At 34.4% G+C, this 27,324-nt stretch overlaps 1 protein-coding gene across 1 annotated transcript; it reads right to left on the bottom strand.

The window, feature by feature from the left end:
* Positions 1 to 3,835: 3,835 nt before the first annotated feature.
* LOC138694390 (keratin, type II cytoskeletal 1-like) lies at positions 3,836 to 27,072 on the bottom strand. The gene is made up of 6 exons (XM_069818116.1): positions 26,852 to 27,072; positions 13,283 to 13,528; positions 12,253 to 12,641; positions 10,546 to 10,712; positions 8,685 to 8,947; positions 3,836 to 5,832 (listed from the first exon to the last, which is right to left on the bottom strand). Exons 1-6 carry the CDS (start codon positions 27,070 to 27,072, stop codon positions 5,619 to 5,621), a joined length of 1,500 nt encoding a protein of 499 aa, XP_069674217.1. The 3' UTR covers positions 3,836 to 5,618.
* Between the last annotated feature and the right edge of the window lie 252 nt (positions 27,073 to 27,324).

The raw sequence follows: 27,324 nt of genomic DNA, 5'->3' as shown, positions 1-27,324 counted from the left end.
AAAATTACTGTTTTCGTGTTAATTAATTAAAATACCATTTAATTTCTTTCATAAATAAATGTATAAAACACTGAATAAATATGTCACAAATTTCTTTTTTAGTTGATTCGGTTCTACATATCAGTGGCTATTGTTGTAGAAAATCTCTCAAAGGGAAAAAAATACTATCGTAACATACAATGAATGTATTTTTCTATACCACATTTCAAACTTCGCCTAATTTAGGTTTTTAATGATTCGTAATATTATTATTATTATTATTATTATTATTATTATTATTATTATTATTGCTACACCTTTTAATTGTGTACCCATTGCCATTTTATGGCAGTGACAGCTAGTGACAGTGTTCAAGAAGCCAATTCCAATAAGTGTTACGAAATGGAGAAAAAAGTAGTCTATATAAATTCCTTCCTTTTTCATACATGATTAGATATGCAATACTTACTGTTCAGTCTTCTAGTACTGGTAACAGATGTATATTTCAAAAATATTAGGGATCTTTAGGAACTTAAATTTAACATAAAGATTAGGTATATGTTTTTAAAGTCAGATAGGCCTATTTATACCACGTCCTGGAAACTTTTGTTTTACAGCTTCTGAGAATATTTTCTTATTCTTCAACATCAATTGGATCAATGTCAGGATTTTTTCTGGCTCCATTTCCATCTCTTCGTGTACATTTCTCAGTTTCTTATCTCATATATTTTTCTCCATTATATTTTTAATATCTGATATGGCTTCTCTCGCTCCGTTTTCATTTCTTAGTTTCTTATCTTATATATTTTTCTGTGTTATATTTTTAATATCCGATATGACTTCTCTCACTCTGTTTAAATAGTCCATTACTTTGTACATTATATTGTCTATTATGAACGTCATATTCTAGACCTATGTATGTAACGCGAATATTTTGTATCTATCAATCAATCTTCTCACTTCAGTTTTTCCCCACAGTAAATTTTATTTTGTATTGCAACTTATTATTTTTTTTATTTTCCTAAACTTTATTTCGCTACTTCTTTTCTTTCATCCTCAAGATATTTCATTGTTACAGAACATAATTGCTTGTTTTTTTTTTTTTTTTTTTTTTTTGTAAAAAAATTTTAGAATTTTTCAAGATTCTCGCACGTTTCTTTTTTCACATCCAAATCTTTCATGTCCAAATTCATTTTAATAATTTGTTCGTCTTTATCTTTTCTCAATTTCACAATCTGTGTTAATATAGCTAATTTTAATTTCTTTAAACTGTAGTTTTGAGATACTACTTACAGTAAAATTTTGTTGTTTTTTAAGAGGTTATTTACATCTTCTAGGATACAGCTGTAAGTGAAGCACGTCATATATGGTATAAACATCACTAGTGACATGGAAAGACTACACACAGTATAACTCTACTCATTATTACACTTTATTCTTATTGTTAGTAAAATATTATTTACCGCATGTAACACCTTCACCATGCCTGTAAATTAAGCTTATTACCCATTTCCATTTACAATCAATGAACCAAGACAACAGATCTACACCATGAAGATTTTAACAAAGATTTCGGCCAACATATGGAATGGCGACTGACTTTGAACTTTACTTTCTTTTTATCAGCAGTAATAACTTTCTAGCATGCTACACTATTTAGAGTCATCACGATTCCAAATGCTGACACCATTATATACCCCTATTTATATTCCGTTCCAAACAGTAAGACATAGTGTATGATTTTATTAGTAATGTTATCTGAAAAAAGAGTAGACATAATGACAGATTTAGGGACTGAGTTTTATAAAACATGGCCAAAAATCAATTTTCAGTTTTTATACGAAAATATTCCTTGCGTATCTAGTAAGTTGACAGCGAAAGAATTTATGTCTCTACTTCTTCTTTGAGGCACAGAAGCGATTTTTATATAGGTCTGCTCCGTATGTCAATATTGTATCTCTTTTCATAAATTTACTCTTTCCTAGAAACTACATTTTTGATGTTCAAAATGCTCCATGCGCACGCAGTTTTACAGAAATTCAATGAAAATATCCGTAACTATCCATATACAGGGTTTTAAAAAAAGTATCCAATATTTTAGGAGGTGATAGTATGCATCAAAACAAGAAAATAATGTCTAATAAACGTGGGTCCTACAACACATACTTTTTGAGATCTGAACACTTGTTCATAGGAGGTGCTAAATGTCACGTCCATTCATGACAATGCATTTTCCTGCCCTACAATACAGCAGACTACCAGATAATTATACCGTAGTTGATAGTATCTCTGGCATGGAATACTGATACGTCGCAAGGAATACTGAAAAAAAGTCTGGTTGCGGATATGAGCGGGGTTCAGCAGAGATGATGTTGTGAATTTTTGTAATCAGCATGTGTGGGCTGATGAAAATCCCCATGCAGTTGAAGAAACAAGGCATTAGCACCGATTCTCAATCAACTTATGGGCAGGCGTTCTTGGTGATAGATTAAAAGGGCCATACGTGCTAACACAGAGATTAACTGGGGATCGTTATCAGGACTTTCTTATTAACACATTAAAACAAATTTCAAAGAGTGCGTGATTCCTTACGCCGAATGGGAGAGGAATGCATTGCCATGAATGGACATCACATTGAGCACCTCCTATGAATAAGTGTTCAGATCTCAGAAAGTATGTGTTGTAAGACCCATGTTTATTAGACATTATTTTCTTGTTTTGATGCATACTAGCATCTCCTAAAATAGTGGCTACTTTTTTTTAACACACTGTATATTATCTGAGATCTAACGTTGAGAAATGTTAAGGGTATCTTGAAAATTAGAAGCTAAAAATTATTATATAAATAAATGTCTAATATTAAAAAATGTATTCTGCCTAAACTAGCCTAGATATAATGAATTTCTCAACTTAAAAATATTGCCCATGAATCAGGGTCCGTATTAAAAAAATATGAACTTACTTTATTTAAATGTAATGCGCATGTAACATTTTGATTATATCACTAATTTGGACAATTAAAATAGAATTAACTTCGAAGCTAGCTGTCCGATAGAGTTCAAAATTTGCACATGCCTTACTCTTAATGCATCTAACAAACAGTTAAAAATGAAATAAATCGGATTAAAGTGGTAAAAATTAAAAAACTCAGCCATAGTTTCCCTTAAGTACAGTTTCAACTATTTTGAGTTTCAGAGATCTTTCAATAGTGATAAAGAGTTAGAAAATTAATGTGTTTTTATCATGATCGTAAACATTTTCTTCCTCTTTTTCTTCCCAGAATATAGAAAGCTCTTTCAGTCAGCTGAGTTATCATTTAATTGTTTCACCTCTTATTAGAACTTCTTAACGACCATTTTCATTATGGTCATAAATAAATAAATAAATAAATACCTAAAAAAAAAAAAAAAAAAAAAAAAAAAAAAAAAAAAAAAAAAAATTTGCAATTTCATACATAATTCTATAATAGTTTGTTTAATTACATATTATATATATATATATATTTGGCCAATAACACGGCTCCTCAATCTAAATTGGTTGTAGCTGAAATGGATTTTCGACGTTGAGGAGTCCGGAAAGTACAAAATTAGAGATAATGTAATCAGAGAAATAGTGGGAGATAAATATACAATTTTGGTCGATAAAACAGTCAAATAGTTAAAATCATATGGTGATGTGAAAAGAATGCAAGAGGACAAGATACCAATTAGTGTGTTAGAATGCATAGAGCGTAAGAGCATAGAGAGGAGTAAAAGAGCATAGAATAAAAAAAAAACAAACTCTTGCAATAAAAAGCGACCTCTGAGAACTCCGTGGCGTCTACATTTGAATTCCCTTCTACAATCCACCTGCAACCAGTAGAAACGGTATCGTCACTCGTCTTTCCAACGTCAAGTGAAGACGGGATTGCCACACAAACCGTTAACACAGTTGTCATGATATTGTAAACCAACCGTGGGGAAAATGTGACTCGCAGCACATTGTGGCTCGCAATGATAGCTATGCATTTCTCTTACTTCCTACCTCCCCCAACCCCTACTCTCTCACTCACTGGAGTCAAACTCTGTTCCATTTGTATTTGTCTCTGACCTGCGAGTAGGGTATCGTCGCAATGTCTCTCTCGAAACCATGTACCTCTACAAAAACGAAAGTTTCAAGTAGGATGGGAGGACGCATTTTTTGTGACAATATGATGAGAATATTAAATGTGTGATTTGTTCACAAGTATTACGAGGAAAACGGTTGTATAACATAAAACGGCATTATACTACAAGTCACTCATGAAATATTAAAAGGTTAAGTATTATTATTATTATTATTATTATTATTATTATTATTATTATTATCATTATCATCATCATCATCATATCATCTCTGTACGTCGATCCTTTTTCAGCAGAGTGTAGGAAGAATGTGGTTAGATCTTCAATTTAATCTCACAGATTTACAATGTGATGTTAAATGGAAGCTAGATGTAAGGACTTGACAAATGTTGAACTTCTCAAATATTAGCCAGAAAAATAAATATCCGAAGCTTCGCTCTTTCGCTTGCTCTGTTGGAGCCATGTTCGCTACAACTTACTTTTGTGAAAAATTATTTTCAACACTGAAAATAGTAAAAACCAAATTTAGATCACGACTGAAAGACAAATACCTTCGTGATCAACTACGACATAATTCCTGATTTTGAAACTCTGTCGCAGAAAAATTTTGAAGACAGTTAATTTTAGGTTGTGATAATGTGTCCTATGTTTTCTTATTCATTTCTTTGTTTCGTTACACGTACTAAACATTAGTTTGCAACCTTGTACTGTATAAAATTATATTTAAGTGCTTGACGTAAGGAAAATGAAAATCCGTTAATAAGTCAGACAGTGGCTTCACTTCCCCTTCGGGTGTCCGCCTCCCTCCATAAGTGCTATGCACGTTGCAGGTTACACAGTGACTCGGCGCACGATCACATTTTCGCCACGGCTGTTGTAAACAGTTCTTTCCGCGCTGATCAGTAATGAACACAAAATCTTTGCCAAGAGGGCTATGATCTTTGCTTACCCGCCTGCTGTCTACCACCAGGATGAAGGAAAAAGGGAATGCTGCTACTCTGGTGCTGTATATTCCATGTGCTTTGCTAGAGACGTTAGAATTTTATCCTTTCTTTGCTGTAGCAGTAGGCGAGGAGGTCAAAGATGGTAATAAAAACGAGAAAATAAGAAAATACAGAGAAGAAGGAAAGATAAGAAGAAGAAGAAGAAGAAGAAGAAGAAAAAGAAGAAGAAGAAAATTGAGAATGATAAAGTCAAAGATATGAAAGGAAGAAGTTAAAAAGAAAAACGAAGGGGAGGAAACAATTTGTTTGAAAATAGAAAACACTTCACAGTTACAGCACAGTCTAGTACATACAGTCACGAAGCTTGAGTTGATGGGGTTGCTAGGAACAATAGATTCTGCAGGTACTATTTCGCATTGTCTGTAATGATGCGATAGTAGCGATCCAAGTGGTTAGCAACTATCTGTGGATGCATATTTATTACATATTGAGCTTCGTGACTGTATGTACTAGACTGTGGTTACAGTATGTAAGGTAGCAAAAACCGTACGATGGCTCAGAATGCCGTCTTAAGACCAGCGCTTCCTTCTAGTTATAACTCTCCAAGATCTCCGTGCCTCTTCCTCCTGCGTCGCTTTCTCCTGTTGTTTCTGAACTTATGGACTTCCGCGGGCTCACATCTGGAAAACACTACTTCACATTCCGAGTTGCCGAGACCCAGAATGGACGCTCGGAGGTACTCCAGCATGGCGGCCGAGGCGTATTGACTTGGTGAGAACCGACCAGCTATCCAACTCATACCCAAGCTGCAGAACAAAACATACATCCAAATAATGCGAATGTCAAGACACAGAAAAAGAGTCGCATTGTCTAAGCACCAATACGATTCGGGGAAAATAGCTTAAATCAACAGTTGCATAGGATACAGACTTCCTGTTTAAAGAAACTCCTATTTTTTATATTTTTATATCTGCATGGTAAAACCTAGTAATGGTTTTTTGGGGACATGTGAGATATCCCTTAATTAATAAAACACATACATTAAAATAAATAATGAAAATAATTTACAAGAAAAAAATATTCATTTCAAATTATCAACTTCTACTATAAGTAAACAAAATATTACATATCAACAGCGATTTAAGGGAACATTGTGGTGAAATAATGGTGAAATTGTAAGAAACGCCCATTTTTGTTTTTATGTTCGTAATTATATTTGAATCTTATAGTTTCATAATATGTTTTCATTTCCTATTTCAGAGCCCTTTATAAAATGTGGCCAAACATACGGTGTGTGAGTGAGTCGAGAGAGATGCTTTTTTAATGCTTTTTTTCTCAATTTTGAAAATTTATACAGTTGCTTTAATAAAAACAAAAGCTGTTTTCAAACCAGGTATTGTCAGTTTGATCTGAAACTTCTCAGGAAAGCCAATTGAATGATAATAAATAAAATTTAATTACATTTGTATGAAATATTAATATTAAGTTATTTCAGGACATATTCATATTGCATTTAAAATAAATATACTGTAATGATAATTTCGTGAAATTGAGAAATTTATTTTGACCCTCTATTTAGACTCAGCTCAAAAGCTAATTAAACTTTATTTCCTAGACTATTTACAAACTTTTGAGCATATTTAACTAAAAATTTTGAAAACCTTGTTGCAAGGAGGTTTTTTTATTGACCTTTATATAATATATATTTAAAAAATTTAATTTTAAGACTATTAGTACTAAAGACACGAAATTTTCTACAGATCATTCTGATGAAAATTGTAGAAGTTTTAAAAATCACAGAAGCAGGTTATCCCCCTAAATATGAAGGAAGAAATCATGTCTCTTTTTGTTCTGAACAATCCTTTTCACATTCAGTTCAATTTTCCATCTTGATTCTGAATATTCGAGATAGGCCAATTTCTATCACAGTTCAAGAAGAAATTCTGGTAGCAATTTTTCGTTAGTCAAAACTAAGAATATTTCCAGCATTGGAATATGAGTGAAGCTACAACCCTCAACCGGGCTTGTACATAATCGTTATTAGGGTATCTTCAAAAACAAAAATATTCTGTTCAACTGTCCCCCATATAAATTTTACATCTCAAAGAGAAAATCGCACTCTCACTTCAGGGCATGTTACATGATTTGATTTAGCTTTGCCATTTCAATTCTAATTCAAGACAACAAATTATAAACGGTAATAAAAAATCATTGTTTATTTAACGACGCTCGCTACTGCGTCGCCGGTGTGCCGGAATTTTGTCCCGCAGGAGTTCTTTTACATGCCAGTAATTCTACTAACATAAGCCTGTCACATTTAAGCACACTTAAATGCCATCGACCTGGACCGGAATCGAACCCGCAATCTCGAGCACAGAAGGCCAGCGCTATATGGACTGCGTTATCAAGGACGACTGAACTATAATAACATGAGTGACAATGAATTTCTGTAATGTTGCCAAGACCACTTGGGAATATGAAAGAATGAAAAAAATATATCTAGGCCTATTGATTATCATCTGTCTTGAGTAATGGTAATTATTAGAGCCCGGTTGTTAGGCAAAATGCATTTTTTTTAATTGAGTGTATGTATGAAAGACCTATTGTCGATAAACACGTTTCCACACTTTGGGGACGATAGGCCCAATTTTTATTTTGTTTCTTTTGCCTATTTTAGCTCCCGTTGCCTATTTTAAGGTTAAATGCCTTTTTAGCCTTTTTACGTCGTTATAGCACATTTTCTATATTTGTAATGCATTTAAAATAAACCACACATAAATTATATAAAAAAAAACAAAAAAGAACGGTTGTACAAATTAAAAATAGGATATATTCACCTCACACAAATATTTTCTGAGAACCTTATTCTCCAGCATACATATGTTTCCAAGAAGTCGTAAACTTTTCTCCCCTACCGATTCCATCTTTTATGTGACATAACAAAGATGTTTGAACAGTATAACCCTCAGTGCTCAGGTCACTTCGGGATTTACCAGCGAAAGAAAGGAGTTAAGATATGTGTTAAAAGCAAGTCTCCAGGTCCCGTTACTGTTGTCGCTTGCACGCACAAGTTACGCGTACTTTGAAGTCTCTAATCCCTTCTCACACCCTTCTTTTTGAAACAATACACAGTCGGTTTTTCCCGATCTCTGAAAGAAAGTAGAGACAGTCCTTCTGAAATAAGTTGTTTTAAGTTTGCTCCAATCACTTCAGTAGAAGTAGAAAGATCTTCTACCACCATGAAAAACGTTCTCTACGACAAGCGGCTGACTATGACAGTTGACAACTTAAAAAAGCATCTTGCTGTGATATGTAACCAAGGAAAGTGAGTACCGTATGGGATAATTTATTAAGTATTTGTCTATTTTTTGTCTGTTTCCATGAATAATAAATGCCTATTTTTACTATTTTAGTGCCTATATTCCTGCCCATTTTAACCAAAATAAATGCCTAAACGTCCGGGTTCTAGTAATTATGTCCCGAGGAAATTATTTGATTACGATATTTTGATAAAAGTTCTAACTTTGGAAAAGAAATATATATCCGGCAAATATCTCACAAAAAATATCAAGAATCCCTAAACACTTAAGTTATACGCCGTTATCTGGATTATTTTATTCAGAGAATATGATACAAGGTGAACAGGGAGGGACTTCACCTCCACACAGGCAGCCAGACCCGGTCGGTACCCTGCAAACTCCTGGAAAATCGATTGTTGTCGCAGAGGGTCTGCTTGAGACACTCCCCATCGTCGACCTGCATGGCAAGGAACACTTCTATGGACTTCAGCACGCGGTGAGACATGGCATTCAACATCTCCACCGAGTTCATGGGCCGTTCCGAACGCCGGCGTCGCCCTGAGGGTGTCGTCATCATCATCATCACCTGCTCCGTGTCCCCATCCGTCGCCGGAGTGGACGACTGTGTTCAAAACAAACGAGTTATTTCGAGACCCAGAAAACCAAAAGGAACTGTGTTCCTTCTGGGACAACAAAATTTAAAAATAAATTATGTATAATAGATAAAAAAAAAAAATAGTTAAACTGTATGGAATTCCAATCATGGTCAAATCTACAAAATGAAATACGTGTGAATCATTGGCGGCTCGTGATAAAATGTTCGTGTGTTCAAAATTTTGTGTTCAAAAACCGAAGAGAATTTGAAATCGTACGTTTAGAATAATATGAAATGTCACGATTCCAATGTTTCACTATCGAAAACTGTATATAAATTCAAAACCAATAATAATAACAATAATAATAACAATAACAATAATAATAATAATAATAATAATAATAATAATAAAAACAATAATTTATTTAATCTGGCAGAGCTAAAGCCAGTAGGTCTTCTCTTCCGCCCAGCCAGACTCTAATTCTAATTGAATACAATTGCTTACATAGTTATTACATTAATATCTAGATCATAAAACAACATGAAAGTAAATAATGAAAGTTGGATAAGTAATGTTAGTGTGACAATAATAAACATTGGTAAGAAATAGTTATAATAATAATAGTTATAATAATAATAGTTATAATAATAATAGTTATAATAATAGTTATAATAATAATAATAATAATAATAATAATAATAATAATAATAATAATAATAATAATAATAAAACCCAGTCATTTTATTTCCAATTTTTCCTGGTAAGTCAGTTTACCCAGTACTTTACTGTTCAAAATTGCTTGAACAGAGTTTATTGTTTACGTTTATTAAAAATTAATACATACCAGAGTGCAGTTATTTACAAAAGCGTGTGTTCAGTAATACATTTTGGTTCACAACACACTGATACACTATAGCCTATACCAGTATTGTAATCCCATTCGCATAGATTGATGACTATAAATACATGCCAGTAAATATTATTCTTAAATAATATACACCACCATACAGATACTTTAATTCATACCACTATCATAGTCAGCCAGCACGTGTTTGAAAGCCTAATTATGCTATTATGCTAATGCTAAAGTACCTATAGTAATTCACAAACTACACTCTCGTAGCAGCACTGTACACACATCCATACAAAATAAACGTTCCGACAGTGAGAAATGCTGACACCTACAGGCTAAAATACAGACTATTAAATTTCCTCCTAGAGATATCTCTGCTCGAGATATAGCATGTGAACGATAGGCATCGATGCACCTGACATCTGTAAGATTGATTCGCCGTTCACTTAACGCTTTGTGCTCTTGACGAGTCATAAGCGACCAGCGAAAGACAATTTTCTTCCGTGCATGCGTGAAATTTCTTTAGCTTTCTTGAAAAAAGCACAGCTTTACGTGAACGCATGTTGCCAAGTTTACATAAGAAGACTATGCAAGATGCGGGAAGTTTAAAATACTCGATTCTGATATTATATATCCCCACTGCGTCAATACTATATTAAATAATAAAACTAGTCGTGCATTAATGGAAACAAGGTGTTCACGTGCTCTTATTGACGCACCCCCACACTAGTGTGAATGGAAAACAGAGAATCCTGTGAAGTTGTTACTTACCATTCCAAAGATGCACATTATTACGTTTAAAATGAACATGCCGAAAGATTTGAAAGCCAGAGCCGTCAGAGCCAATTCGAAGAGATCCTTGAGCGCCATGCCTTTATCTGATTTCTCACTGGGGCCGTGACTGTAACCGGGAGCTGAACCTCCAGAGCTGCTATGGCCTGAAACGTAAATGTGTTTGACAGTTTTAATGGATGAAAGAGAGAGACCATGTTCTTGCTTAAGAAGTAGGCTATACAAAATATTTATCCCATCCGACAGCTCAGTGCTAGAATGCGGCCTTGTTATTTCGCAAAATCACATTCTTCCCAAGCGCTGATTGGTGGATGTGATTGGGAATAAGGGTTCTATCCGAAGTTCATTCGTATACATTTCATTCTACGTAACACTCTTCATTAAATCTCATTCTTCTCTTTATTTCATACTAGCTAAAAGCACCCGGGTTTTACTGTTTGCTTCTATTTTTAATTAAACTGTCTGTTAGACTTTTCGGAAGTCTCAGAAACTAAATTATAGACAGCCAAGACGAATCGTCTGTACTAAACTTTCCTCGTCCATAAAGATAAATCTTTACATAGAATCACTTACATGAATTAATGAACTACTTAGTCAAAAATCTGCCAGAGTTAACTTAATTTAAAACAGCTGTAGATCAGGCATTTCATCACATTCCTTACGCTCAACTTTTTAACATATATACATACTTATTCTGGTATAGTTATCAGGCCATCTTTCACACCACCAGAAATACAAATAAAATAATAGAAAATCAAACTATAAACAAAGTAAAACCAGACAAAAAATATATATATACAAGCTGCAGTCATTCAAACTTTAAATGAGTTAGCATTGTCTTGAAGCTCAGTAAAACAGAAACACACCTCTCGGTCCCTATACGCCCACTTAGCGTTAACTCAATGTTGTTCAGATCTTACAGTTTACCTTAGCCAGTCAATGACCGTTAAATTTTAATTGGCTTTCTTAGTCGTGGGATCTACCGTATTAAAAAGCATTACAACCTTTATATCGTTCAAGCTTCGATGATAATAATTTGAGATGATCAGCCAGACTACTGTTTTTCTGTAAAGTGCTTACGATCATACACCCTTTCGAGACGGAGATGTTCAATGGGTGATATCCGCCGACATACGGGAATGTTTCCGGTGCTAGACGAAGTACACCTTACGGCGAGACTTACTAGCATCACATGGATGAGCATATTGCCAGTTGGAAGACGCCTGAGTGGATTTCTTTGGTATTATGGGATGGTCTGTGATATCCGTTGGTTGTTGAGGACCTGGCTGCGTCTTCTCTATCAACGTGTCCCTACAGTCTAAAGTGAAATTTGATTTAGGTATCTCTATTGGTTATCTCATACAAGAGCTTCTAATCTCGTCTAATTCCGTGACACACTCGAGTGAATTTGGCTCCCTGTAGCCTACGCAGAACAAATACATTTTCTACGTCAAAAATAAGTTTAAAACTAGTCGGTATATGTAAAAAAAAATGTTAAAATATTCACATATCCAATACATTAGCGTCCTTGACAGCCAACACTGCAACATAATCAGCAATATATTTTAGTCAGAGCTTCATGTCTCATCCAGCAATGAGTTGAAAGAAATGTCAAAGAGGTGAATGTACGAAAAAAAATATATTAATTTTTTTGAATATCTATTACATAATCTCGATGAAACCAACCTGGGCTAGTGCTGTAACTTGTGAAAATATGACCACCGTCGGATCCGCCTCCGCTTCCATAACTATGACCTCCACCTCCGCCGCCACCTCCTCCTCCGTAGCCGTGACCTCCTCCACCTCCGCCGCCACCTCCTCCTCCGTAAGTATATCCGCCGCCGCCACCACCGCCACCGAAGCCGTGACCTCCGCCTCCGCCGCCGCCGCCGCCACCTCCTCCATAAGTGTAACCTCCTCCGCCACCTCCCGTCTTTCCTGGTGCCATGGGAACGGCGTAGCCCGTTACTTCCCCATCATATTCTGTGGATGTGGCGTGTAAACCATCATGGGAACCGTCATCCTCGGCTGTCAAGTCTTCGTAGTGGCGGTAGATATCCTCAAGAGTTGTCGTCCTAAAGCAAGATTATGCAGAGATACAAAAAATAGTCAAAAAACGTACAAAATATGTTGTTACCTTAGAGCCTTGCGTGTGGAGAACTTCTTATATTGCATAAAGTCAAAAAGGTGTTATTGCTACCATTGTTTTTAATAATGAAAATTATCATCATCGTCATCTTCCTGAACTGTGAAGGGTTAGGCTTGTTGCCTGTTCTTTAATTCTCAAATTGAAGTTTGCCTTTCCATCACTTTTCCGATCTTTCTATGTTGCGTTTTCTAGTTGGTTGATAATAAAATGCTTGTTTAGGAATCCTGATGTTAGATATTCTATTTGGATAATTTAGCCACGGTTTGATGGAAAACTGAATGGACCTTGGGGCTGTTCTCGATGTTTTGGCAACGAGAAAAATTCCGCCACCACCCGGGATTGAATCCGAAACCTTTCAGTTCGTAGCCAGTTACTCTACCAACTGAGCAATTCGGCTGTCATGTAACCTAATCAACATGATTAAGTAAAAAATAGTGATATTATGACAAAGCAAACCTAATCTGAATAAACGACATTTTCGTCCAATGAGTTCGCCTTCCAGATTTATCAAAATTAGATTGGCTTGTCTCTAATGTGCAATGACTATTGTGAAAGCCCTCTATTCACCTGGCCAGCCAGTTCTTGTACTGAGAGGAGCCTTGATCAGCCAACATGTTCTCCTTTATGGCCCTCAAGTCTATCTTCTTGGGCCTCGCACCATGGCCATCGTGTTTGTTCGCGTTCTCGACATCTTTCAGGCCGCTGGCAGGATTGCCCAGCCTGTCGTTAGCTCTGCCAGAAGCCAATGTGTCCACTTCCGACAGAATCTGCTCCGCTACGTAGCTCCGGCACAGATACTCGTTCATCATCTTCCTGTGGGATACAAGAGATAATTTGTTAGACTACTGCCAAATACCTTACTATAATAATACCGGACAGCTAGCAGTTTTACGTGCGAACGACGATGGTGCTGCTACCTACCTGCCGGGATGGAGATACTCGCGAAACAAGCTGTAATCAACTGCAATGTGTATTGTTGCTGGGCTAGTTAATTTGTTAATAGTTTTATGAATTAGTACTAGTGTTAAAATGTCAGGGTGTATGTGTGCTGTCTATAATTATGACAATAGCAGCATTACAAATTGATCCAAATCGTACTTTGGATTTCCGACAGTTCATAAAACATAAGTCAACAACATTCTTTTGTAGGCCTAATTCCTTCGTCTTTGTGTTGATAGAAAAATACAAATTAGCTTTTTTATTTAGACCTAATAAGTAAATAGAAGTTAAAATGTATTGGATTCTAAGGTTTTATCAAATTAAGTTTTATTGTTGTCCACATGCCTTTTACTAATTATTACAAACATCAGATTACTATCAATTTTATCTTTGCAGTTGTCAGCAATGCGTATATAAAACATTACTGTAAATTCATTCCTAATATCAGATTGATTTTGTCTCTGTAAACTAAAGAAAAAATAAGTAACAATTAATTACGGAAAGTAATATGAAGTATGCAATATTTCTCATAATATGCAGCTTTGATATAAGATAATAATTTTACATTAAATATTATTCAACATTTCTTAAGTGTTTCATATATAATTCCACATTAGTAACTCACGTTTTAAACAATAGTCCCAATCTCGCTATGTTAATATTTGTATATGTGGACGTAATTCCATCCCTCTCCGCTAGATGTCAGATCCGCGATATTTCGCACTCACTCCAATGCTGCTAGTATACAACTGTCCGGTATTATTATAGTAAGGTATTTGCTACTACTTCGTCAAAAGTTCATTTTATATCGTGGAGTGAATTTTCCGACAAATCTTAATCCTTAAACTGGCAAAAACTTCATTTCTCACATTAGTTTATTGAACCTTGTCGGACTGTAAAGAAAACAACTATCGCAATGTACATATGTCATATGTTGTACAATATTATAGTATTCTGAAATTTTAATTTTCCTTACTTACTTACTTATTGGCTTTTAAGGAACCCGGAGGTTCATTGCCGCCCTCACATAAGCCCGTCACTGGTCCCTATCCTGAGCAAAATTAATCCATTCTCTATCATCATATCCCACCTCCCTCAAATCCATTCTAATATTACCTCCCCATCTATGTCTCGGCCTCCCTAAAGGTCTTTTTCCCTCCGGCCTCCCAACTAACACTCTATATCCATTTCTAGATTCGCCCATACGTGCTACATGCCCTGCCCTTCTCAAACGTCTGGATTTAATGTTCCTAATTATGTCAGGTGAAGAATACAATGCATACAGTTCTGTGTTGTGTAACTTTCTCCATTCTCCTGTAACTTCATCCCTCTTAGCCCCAAATATTTTCCTAAGCACCTTATTCTCAAACACCCTCAATCAATAAGAATATCATATAAAACTTCTCTCTTAACCGAGTCACATGCCTTTTTGAAATCTATGAATAACTGATGCACTGTACCCTTATACTCCCATTCTGTCTCCATTATCTGTCGAATACAAAATATCTGGTCAATAGTTGATCTATTATGCCTAAAACCACATTGATGATTCCCAATAATTTCATCTACATATGGAGTTAATCTTCTCAAAAGAATATTGGACAAAATTTTGTACGACGTCAACAAAAGTGATATTCCTCGAAAGTTACTACAGTTAGTCTTGTCCCCCTTCTTAAAGATAGGTACGATAATGGACTCCTTCCATTGTTCTGGTACAATTTCCTTTTCCCAAATAGCAAGTACAAGCTTATAAATTTCGTTAGATAATGCGCTTCCACCCTCTTGTATTAATTCTGCTGGAACTTGATAATACCTGGATACTTGTACTTTTTCAGATTTTCTATCGAAATTTCGACTTCAGAAAGTGTGGGTTCGGGTATAAATGGCTCAGCAGTTTGTATTTCAATTTCGTCCCGATCATTTCTATTTGACCTATGTATATTTAGTAGTTGTCCAAAATAGTTTTTCCATCTGTTCAGGATTGAATGAGCGTCTGCAAGCAAGTCACCATTCTCATCCTTGATCACGTTTACCCTTGCCTGATATCCATTCTTGAATTCCTTTATGCCCTTATATAAATCTCTAATGTTTTTATTTTTACTATTTGTTTCTACCTCATTCAGTTTTTCCTTCAAGTATTCTCTCTTTTTATTCCTAAGCGTACGATTTGCTTCCTGTCTTATATTGAAATAATTATTTCTATTCACCTCAACTGGATCCTGTAAGAATTTCAATTTTGCCTGTTTCCTTCTTTCTACTACCATGCAACAATCTTCATCAAACCACGGTTTCTTTTTCTTAGTTTCATAATAACCTATGCTCTGTTCAGCTGCAATTTTGATATTATCTCGTATATTTTCCCACATGCTATTCACATCTAACTCTTCCTCAACATCGTCGGAACTTGCTAATACGGCAAACCTATTTCAAATTTCGACCTGATAATGTTGCTTAGTTTCCTCATCCTTTAATTCCGGAATATTGAATCTTCTAATATTAACTTGTTCTTGTAACATTCCAAGTACCAAATCTCAAAACCTTATTCCTTTGCTGTGGTTGTGCCAGAGAATCAGTCCCATTCCGAGGCTTATTTGAAGGATTCGTAACAAGCTGTTTTTTACGGTGAAGGGTTGTTAGCTGGAGGACCACCCCTCATCGGCTGTCCGCGACTGCTTATTCAATATATTCACAGCTACCCTCCATATCTGGAGGCCGTCTTAATTTTCCTACCAATTTTTTTTCTATTGTTCTATTATAATTATAGCATATAGCCTATTAACCTGTTGTATTCTATAGGATACTTTGTCAATTTAAGGGTTAAACTGTCCCCTACTAATTATTGGTTATCATAAATAAATGTCTTCCTTACTGTGACGAAAATCTTGTCTTTGCCTGTTAGTAACCAATCAGAACTCTAGTTTAGAAAAATTGGCAGGCTCTCTTTATATCCACGCGGAGGGACTGTTGCCACATCTTTTCCGAATTCCAACAATTCCATTAGTTAGCACTAAAATATCATTGAATATGGCAACTCTGAGCATGGAGATGGAGGGACGGGATGGGATGGTCAGAGATGTTTGTGTAGCAAGTCGTAAATCTCTTAAGTGGGCGTTCAAAGGAGTCACCGAACTGCACACTGTGATAGTAAATAAAGTATAACCGAATTAGGCCATGCCACGACAGCTCAATGTATGAATGAACTCAGTGATTCTTTGAGACAGAATAATTAGTGTTGACAACATAAACACTACTCTTCTATATCGTCGTTGTTCCTGCAATAACTCCTATGTGCAAAATATACAATTATTTTTCAGTAGAAAGAAAAAACACATTTATTCATCCTATAGCAGCCGTACATAGGAGACTGTGAATTCTTACATTTTCGAAACAAAGAAATATAATTACATGTAGGAGATATTATTTGCTGTATCACTATTTAAGTTATTTAATAGAGCAAAAATCTTAAAATCGATAAATATGTCACATAGGAGTTATTGCAGGAACAACGACGATATGCTCTTCAACATCTTCTACATGACCTTACCGTTATCTTATGCCATGTTCACAATATCGTCAAGAGGTCTCCTCCTTACGTTAAAGTAAGCTCAATATCGTCCCAAGAGTAGACTACAGTGATTTTGACGGTAGTAGTCTACTTACAATGCTAAATATTAGAGTCGGATGTTATGTAATATGAAAATGAAAAGTATGTACATAAATAGTATGTAAGAACTTAAGCAAAATTGGCAAAATATGTAGAGTAATAAATTAAAAATATGTGACTTAAGAAATCTAAGCTTTATTAAATAGATTTACTTTACACTGATTCTGAAGTGAAAAAGAAGAGCTTAAAACATTTATGTGAGACCTGTTAATTGTCGTATTTTATCAAACTGTAATATTGTGTTGTTTCTATCTGTCCTTATATTTGTGACAGATCGTGCAAGAAAAAGGAAACAAAACTCTATGCCCACAAAAGGATCAAAACTAAAATGACAAGGACAAGAATGAACAATTCACAGCAAATCATATTTTATGTTACATCAATTGTCGTTGATTCTTTGAAGTCATAATTAATAATTAAATGCATTTACTGCAAGGAGTAGTACAGTAACTACACACTGGAAGCCATCGTTCACATTTGGATTTGTTTTTCACAAAAACATTATTTTCTAAGGACTATACAAACTCTCAGCGTGGCAAAAGAAAGTCCATTCTTTAATTGTCAGAATCTGAATCTACTCTAGAGAAAAATATTATGTTTGAATGGTGCATGCACGAGAGATAGAAGCATATTAATTGAGATCGCAATGAAAGTGGTAAAAATATAAATAAATTTTGTTTCGGAATATGTATGACAAGAACTTTCTTGTGTTAAACAAACAAATTGAAAACAACAAATCCATAAATTTTCTAGACATCACAATAACAAAAGTAGACAACAAACACACATTCAAAATATACAGAAAACCCACAACAACAACAACAACACACATACACAACACATCCAACCACCCCACACAACACAAACAAGCTGCATTCCGAACACTTGTGCACAGACTACTCAACATACCAATGAACCAACAGGATTACAACGAAGAACTAAAAATACATAGCACAAGAAAACGGATACAACACCAACATAATACGTAAGGCAAAACAAAACCACAAAAAACAGAAGAATACAACACAAACACAAGAACACAAAAAATACATCACACTAATATACGAAAATAAAAACACATGAAATTACAACCTCATTCAAGAAATTAAATTACAACATCGCATACAGAACAAATAACACTCTACAAAAACATCTCAACACACAAACAACACAAACAAATACAACCACAAAGGAGTATACAAACTCAAATGTAACACTTGCAACAACTTCTACATAGGACAGACAGGCAGATAATTTCAAACACGTTACAAAGAACACATCACAGCCATAACAAAATTACAAAACACCTCCACATATGCAGAGCACATCACAAATTCCAACCACACCCACAGAGACATCAACACAGACATGGAAATACTGCACATCCAACCAAAAAGCCAGAAACTCAACACACTAGAACAATATGAAATATACAGACACACGAAAACACACCCCAACGATATTCTCAACAAACAACTCAATTTCAAAACATACACACTCTTTGACTCTACACTACGAACGCACCCTCACAGGAAACAAGAGGCGCCAAGACCAACAACGACCAGTTCTGAAGATAACTCAAAATCGGTAGAAACATGTTAACAAGGTACGTGAAAATTTAACACAAGAAAGTTCTTATCATACATATTGCGAAGTGATACAGTGTTAAAAGTTGTGTAATCAAGATGTATAATAAATTTGTGTTTTTAATAGGCAATATAGGCCTACTTTAAAATAAATAAATAATGTAATATACATCAAAATACCGGTATGTAAAAACATCTAACATAAAACTTCGGAATAAGGACCTTTATAGTATGCTTCGCCGACATTTCTCTTAGTTACGTCCATATATATAAGAAAAAAAAAGTGATATTATTAAGGTTCGGATAAGTAGCTGTATCAGGATGGGCATCCTCGGTCCGTGGGTTTGATTTACAAACATTAACTAGTTGTCGCGTGTCCCCAACCGACAGTAATGACGACTTTCCTATCGGCTGTACTATCCATTCACTAATGTTTTAGCTAGTGGGTGGGGAACGCTCTTCCCACAGTGGCGGCTCCTGCATATTTCTTAAGAGCAGGAAATAAGTTAACAGTACAAAATGACATTTTCCTGAAATAAACATGCTATAAATTAGCCTACGTGCAAACAGGTGGTGTTGAGGTTGGCCTTCTCTTTTGTATAGAAAAAATCTCTTCTTGTAAACTGAGTTTCCTAAATTGTCCAAAATATAATGTTTTCACTTACATTCATTGTTGAATAATTGCACAAATTAACAATTACAAGGAAATTCACAACCTCGCAGCATTTTTCGCGCACACTACAGCATCACACGTGTTGGAAGAGACTAGCTACTAACACGTAACCGGAACCGTTTTACTGAAGTGGGAATGGGAAATAATCTGTTAGGAAAGCGAGAACACTGCACTCACCCACGTGGTCTGTGTTGCCACATGTACATTTTACAAGTTCAGTATCACATGCTTTTGAAGAATGTCAGTTCTTGTAAAGTCATACTACCATTATTGTTAAAATATAGTTTGAGCATTGGTGCTATTCATAGACATTTCGCTAGCCTGCGCTACGAGCGTGCTAAACTAGCCCCGACTATCGACTGGTTACTTGTACGGGATTCATATCATATCATATCGTTAACACTGGTTTATGAATACGAAAAACGTTAGTTCGCTGATCATCCACCGGAAGCCCGCGCTAAGAATGTCTATGCATACGGCCAAGGTTTAAGTGAGCTGCCGGTGGCCGATTAATTTTTTTATGTTAAAAATAATGTAGTTTGGAGTACTTTCAATTTCAAATATATATGTACAAGACTGACAACTTGGCTGTCGCCCTGTCTAGTAGATAATGAATGGAAGTGAATTTCAGGAGCCAAAAGATCTTCAATATTAATATATAACTACTTCCTCTTTGTTTTATATAAACCCGACTTTAACTTTCAAATATTCTCGAAAGTTTCAAACCATGAATAGTAGCCTATGTAAAGTGCTGTAAAGTTGTCGTACCTCATGTGCATTTGTTTAATATATTGACGCATCTAACGTTCAGATATTAAATTCGATACATAATATTTTCATTGCTTCCTAAACAATACAGTAGGTCGTGATATTGAATGATCGTTGTTCTAGCAAATGTAAGAATTAAATACTTGTTTGTTAATATATTCGCGAAATAGTCTTATTTAAAGATCTCAAGATTTCTCATCTTGGTAATTCACCAAACGAAAGTACCTAATTAAAAATAAAAAGTTACAATCTTAAATGTTTCTTTAATTTTCATTAATAATATATTTTATACACTGCCTGATGGATCGCATCCTATAATTGCGTAAACAGCCATTGGGTGTGATCCAGCAGGCAGTGATTTTATAGAACTATTGCCAAATGTTTACTCATAAAATTCATATTTCTGGAGGCCAAGGCCAAGCCGGCTAATGAAATATATTAAATTACCAACCAAAATACCTTATTAAAAGAAATATATATGATCTCCTTTTTACTAACGATTTATTTATTATTATTCGAGAAATAGTAATTCAAGTATCACACGAGATCTCATTTCTTTCGAAAATACAACCTATAGGCCCTAAATATAATCCGCACCACGGCTGACTTGATGTCCCTTCGCTTTTTTTGTATACGGCCTTGACAATAGTAATGTTTTCTTGAAATTGGATAATTTCTCAATTCCACCACGAGGCGCTGTCTGCCAAGCTCTGGTGTCCACAGATGAAATACTCAATATGAATTAAAATAAATGATTAAAGAGTAATAATAACACTTATAAATAATAAATAAGAAAATAATAACTGTTATTATGTTTAGTTCTGTTAATTATGGTAAAGGCGTGAGTTTAAAAGCAGGGAAGATAACACATAGTAACCTTTTCAGTTTAAGTAACATGATGACAGAGGCGTAATTTTGTAGTTCATTCGCTGAGTAGCACCCCTAGCCTAAACTGCGATGTTTCTAAATAATCACTTAGGGTAAATATTTACCATAACTTGTACTAAGTTTTATAATTTCACTCACTGCACTGGTACATTCCACTTGATATTGCAGATTCAAGAATCATAGTTTCAAGATTTTGTAACTCAGTGGATTATAAGCCACATTCTTCGAAGGAACAAGCTTTTCAGTTAAAGCTGCTGCAATGTTATCTAGAAGTGGCCTAATAAATTTCACATTAATGATATTAGCAAGTCGTTTTTGGCCGTCTTCGTCACAAATTGGGCATTGCAAGAGAGGGCATCTACACAGTAACGGCTCAATTTCCGAACACAAATTTTCTAATATATTCTTGTTTGGTATGAATGGTAAGTACTGCCCGTTCAACAAAACGATGAATGACTGATAACCAGGGAAAGGATTTATATGTAAATACATATTTACTTATAAAGCTAATATAATTTATATTTTGCATTATCTTTATGTTTCACAATGTGTAGGGTTGAAAAATCCTACTTTTATTTTCCATATTTTTCCATATTTTAGAGTTTAGTACATATTTTCGTTAATTTCCATATATTTTCCATATTTCATATAAAACAGTCCATATTATATTAGGTTTAACAATAAAACAAAACAAAATTCCATTAACTTTTAAAAATACATTTCAACAATAGAGATTTAAACACATGTTCAGTAATCCCTTTAACATCAGAGTTATTTGAAAATTAGCAGTCCTATCAACAATGGGAAAGTAAGTTACAAAACTGTATTAATTTAATTTAAAATTTTTAACAGACTTCAGTTGTGCAGCTCAACAGTTAAATGCCAGTCAGAGTACACATAGGTTCAGTTTTGTAAATCATACTATAAAGACGGTAAATATGCCAAAAGTACGTCATTCAGTCAATTTAAAATCAAAACTAACAAGTTACATTTCAGAATTTAAAGAAGATGGTTTATCAACTGACAATAAAATATTATTTTGTAATTTGTGTCAGTGTGCAGTATCATCTACACAAAAGTTCCTGGTGCAACAACACATTACAACTAGTAAACATCAGGCCAACAAACAACTAAATTCCAAGCAGAGACAATTGTTTTTAACACAACCAACAACATCGAATGTAAGATCTGAGTTTAACATCGACCTGTGCCGTTCTCTCATCTCTGCTGATATTCCTCTCTACAAACTAAAGAATAAGGTCTTCAGGGAATTCCTTGAAAAATATACTCAACATACAATCCCGGATGAGTCAACACTTAGGAAGACGTATGCTCCATCCATCTACGATGAGACAATACATTTCCATTGATGAGACTCCCGACAAAGAAGGTAGACTTGTTGGTAATGTAGTTATCGGTTTGTTAAGTGAACAATATTCTGAACGAATTCTTTTACATTGTGATGTTCTAGAAAAGTGCAATAACAAAACTATAGTTAAACTGTTCAACGAAGCTATGGGTATCCTGTGGCCAAAGGGTATTATGTACGATAATGTGTTATTCTTTATTAGCGATGCTGCCCCTTATATGGTCAAAGCTGGACAAGCATTATCTGTTGTATATCCTAAATTGACTCATTTTACTTGTGTGGCGCATGCATTTCATCGTGTGGCAGAAGTGGTCAGAGACAATTTCCCTAAAGTAGATTTGTTGATTTCATCAGTGAAAAAAGTATTTCTCAAAGCTCCCAGTAGAGTTAACGTGTTGAAAGAAATGTACCCTGAAATTCCATTGCCACCAAAGCCAATTTTAACTAGATGGGGTACATGGCTAGAAGCAGTTGAATATTATGCCGAACATATAGACTCTATTAACAATGTTCTCCTTGCATTGGACTCTGAAGATGCAGTCTCAATTGATACTGCGAAAACAGTTACCTGTGACATAAGTGTGAAGAATGACTTAGCTCACATTCAGCATACATTTTCATGCATCATAAAAACGCTCAAAAGTCTCCAAAATAGGCACCTTTCACTATCTGAAAGTTTTGAAATTATAAATAGTACTGTGGAACAACTGAATCGTGGTAGAGGTAAAGTTGCAGATGCAGTAAGAGCTAAGGTGGACACTGTACTTTCAAAAAACCCTGGATATGAAGAACTACAAAAGGTTGTTGCTGTGATGAGTGGTGAATCAACAGTGAAGATTAACTTGGACTTATCCCCAGCAGACATTGTGAAATTGAATTATGTACCAGTTACTTCTTGTGACGTCGAACGCTCTTTTAGTCAGTATAAATCTATCCTCAGAGACAATAGAAGAAGATTCATTTTTCAGCACTTGAAAGAAATGTTTGTAACCTATTGTTATGGTAACAGACAATAAAAATTGTGTTTTGTTGAAACTACATTGGAAGATAAGGTACGTCCATTATATTTTTTGTTTAGTTTGATTAAAATGTACCAATATTTAACGTACATAGTCATTTTTTTATAATTTTAAGTCCATATTTAATTCCATATTTTGGTAAAAATCCATATTTAATTCCATATTTTGGTAAAAATAACTACATATATATTTACATATTTCATATATTTTTAGTCCATATAAATCCGTTCCCTGCTGATAACACTGAGACAAAGATAGGTTTCGGATATCGCAGATCTCCTAAATCTTGATTTGCAATAAGACTCATCAATGGAGAGCTATTAGTGTTTTCAGCTATACAATCTAAGCATCCCATGCAGGAGACCCTTTCTTCCACTATTCGTACTATATAGCCACCAATGTATGTCAAACTTGCTGTTTTCATTGTTGATAATGGTATGTCTGTAAAAAAAAAAAATCCATTCCTGGTTTACAAAAAAAATTGCAATAATAAATAATAAAAACCACAGAAAATTTTAATGAAACACTGTAACAATTACTAGTAAATCAAATGACTAATTGTCATTGAAAATGCCTATAGCTTACCTGATTGGTTTAGTAGCTGTTGCAGGATGTCTAAAACTGACCAGGAATACTATATGGTGCAGCAGCGGTATCTGGCATATCTAGTTCTTGAATAGGTCGTCCATCTGTGATGTCAGATGAATGGTTCTCTACATTGCTAAAGTTTGACATGCACAAAATATCTGTTTTCAATATCTTTTGTAAACTGAAGTTCACTGCTCTTGCATCCAACATGTCATTTGATCCGGACATACGGCGCAATGTACTAAAGAGCGACTCAACAGGATCACTTGAAAATGCTCTAGTAAGAACATAATGGTACCCATTTTCTAAAAGATATTTAATGCAGAGAACAGTTGATTTTGTTGTCAACGTGATAGCTTCATATGTCTCGTTAGTTAGGAAATATTTTTGGCGTGTGCTACTTGCACACTTCGTTGTATGGAGGTAAGAAAGGAAATAATTTTCTAGCCAGTCTAGACGATAATCATCCAAAGAGAAGGACTGTTGCTTATCATGATTTCTACTTTCCACATGATAATGTGTATTGATAATATCATGCATTGCGAACCACTTGTTGATATTTTCCATAAAAGTCAATGTCGCATCAGAATCTTTGAATTTGTGGGCTTCAGGATGTGAGCTTCCATTTTCTTTCAATGTTCTGATAGCAGCAATTACACATGGACATCTTGTTCAAATAGTGAAAAACCAATATTACTAAAAGATTTGCGTTTCTTTGGTGGAGGGAGATCAGTTTTAGTAATCATTCGTCTTGGTCTTTTGATATTTGTCACTTTATACCTAGGATAACGATGGAATATTGTTGGCACAGCATTTGGTTTTAATCGTCTAAATTTTCCATTATTAGAATAATCTTCTTCCTTGAAATGTAAATTACGAACGACTGAAGATGGGGAGTTGCTGTTTGGAACGAAGTCTTGGCGTGAAATCACTTTAAGCCATTTTTCGCATCTTTCTCTATCACTCGGAAATTCGTGGAATGATATTGTTCCTCCACTCTTTTTTCTATTCGAAGTACACAATGGTACACAACAATTCGTCATTTTGAATCATATCACAATAAACTCACTTACGAGTAGGAAGAAGCACAATATTTTAGTATAATCGCACAAGAAACCATACACACATTCCTCAGCGAACCTTGGCAGCTAATGCCATCTGGCGGAAATTTCACATTTTCTCGATTACAGCTTTAACACAGGGATCAACATGAATTGTCAAGGCCGGTAAGGAAGAAGCAAAGCGAGCATCAAGTCGGCCGTGTCCGCACATACCATGACATATCTTAGAAAATAATTAATGTAAAATCTACAAGGAATTCTTCACTACAGTAGGTATAATAAATTACAGCATTCAATTATTTCGAATATTTATAATGTACTTATGAAATTAATTTTATAGAGTAGGGCTTAATTTCATACTCTATGTAAAATTTATTGTAGTAAAGTTTTTCCTGAAAATCTCAATGATATGAAGTAAATAAACTACAATAATGATGATGATGATGATGATGATAATAATAAAGTAATAATAATAATAATAATAATAATAATAACATAATTTTCATATATCTATTTGAGGGGTTAGATACAGCTTACAGCATTAAAATCTTGGAAATATTCAACATTTTTTCCTCCATTACTGTATCTTGTACAGTAATGAAAATTTGTATGTATAAAACACTTTCTTTCTGCTATATGAAAAAAATATTTTTACGATTTAAAAGAAAAAGTTTATATATACAGTAATATATATATTTCAAAATTCAAAATAGTGACAGTTCACTGTGCAGTGATAAAGCGTTTCCCTCATAACTCACAAACCTTTTAACTTTTTCATATTCTCTCTCTAGGAACTGGACTAAAGAAAATCAGACTCAAAGACATGCAATAACCCGCTTCGCGATACATGGTTTTCACCATAAGTTGTGCAAGACAAAAAGTTACCACGAACCGTGTGAAAGTTGTGTGTGTGAATTGTGCAATTTAAAATGTGAAAGATACCATCTAACAAAGTGCAAGAATAACAAAAAGTCTCTAAATGAACACGCAAAGAATTGATCTAAACAAGATCTCAAATGCCTTATCAGGCGCACCTTTATTATTATTATTATTATTATTATTATTATTATATTCTCTCTCTTTTATTTTATTGCTGAAACTCATGTTTACAATATCATGTTCTTTCAACTACATTCCTTAATAAATATATATTTTTTTATATCGTGTTACAAGAAAGTACTGATATCTGACCAGTTTTAAAATGAATTTATTTTTATCAGACAATTTATCAAAGGTAGAGAAGTGATTTTGCATTACATTATAGATATGACATGCATAAATACACACAAAAAATTTCATCACAGAATGTTGGATAGTTCTTGAGTTATAAGGGAAACTTTTCATCACTGCACAATGAACCGCCACTATTTTGAATTTTGAAAAATATATATAAATAATTTTTAAATCATAAAAATATTTTTTTCATATAGCAGAAGGACAGTATTTTACATATACTAATTTTCATAATTGTACAAGATACAGTAATGAAGGAAAAAAATTTTTGAATATTTCCAAAATTTTACTGCTGTAAGCTGTACCTAACCCCTTAAGTAGCTATCTTTTGGAATAGAATTGGCTTACCTATGGAACTCCATTGTAGTGAAGGCATTGTTCCAATTTCCACCAGTATCATTCTGTGTCGAACTTTTATTTATATTGGTTTGTGCGTCAGTCATTGCATTATCCAGTAACAATGTTCCAGGCAGGTAATTTACATTCAAAATATCATTCACACTGATTCCATACAATACTTGTTCTAAAATAGTCAGTGACACCACAAATGTTAGCACTTTCACAGTCATTTTGTACAAACACTTTATAAGTTGCTTGGAAGTATATTTTTATTTATTTCTGAAGACAATTGTTATTCTTTGAAAACCAGTATTTCATTTTCTTTCAATACATAGGAGAACATCTTCAGTAAATTATTTCCAATAATTGCTAAACCTTTATCGATAATTTTATCCTGCAACGAAATCTAAATTCGTATAAAATTTAGCGTCAGAAACAACAGAAAACTCCCAACTTGATAAACGACGATATTCGAACGTTAG

This window comes from Periplaneta americana, chromosome 1 (genome assembly GCF_040183065.1).
Source record: "Periplaneta americana isolate PAMFEO1 chromosome 1, P.americana_PAMFEO1_priV1, whole genome shotgun sequence".
NCBI lineage: Eukaryota > Metazoa > Arthropoda > Insecta > Blattodea > Blattidae > Periplaneta > Periplaneta americana.
The sequence above is the reverse complement of the archived record's forward strand: the minus strand, read 5'-3'. Positions and strand labels throughout refer to the sequence as shown.

Coding starts and splice junctions, on each gene's coding strand:
- LOC138694390 (XM_069818116.1), bottom strand. CDS start 27,072: ATGACTGTGAAAGTGCTAACATTTGTGGTGTCACTGACTATTTTAGAA. Junction 13,529..26,851: donor ACTACAATGGAGTTCCATAG/GTAAGCCAATTC, acceptor TGTATCCCACAG/GAAGATGATGAACGAGTATC. Junction 8,948..10,545: donor TAATGTGCATCTTTGGAATG/GTAAGTAACAAC, acceptor TTTTGAACACAG/TCGTCCACTCCGGCGACGGA.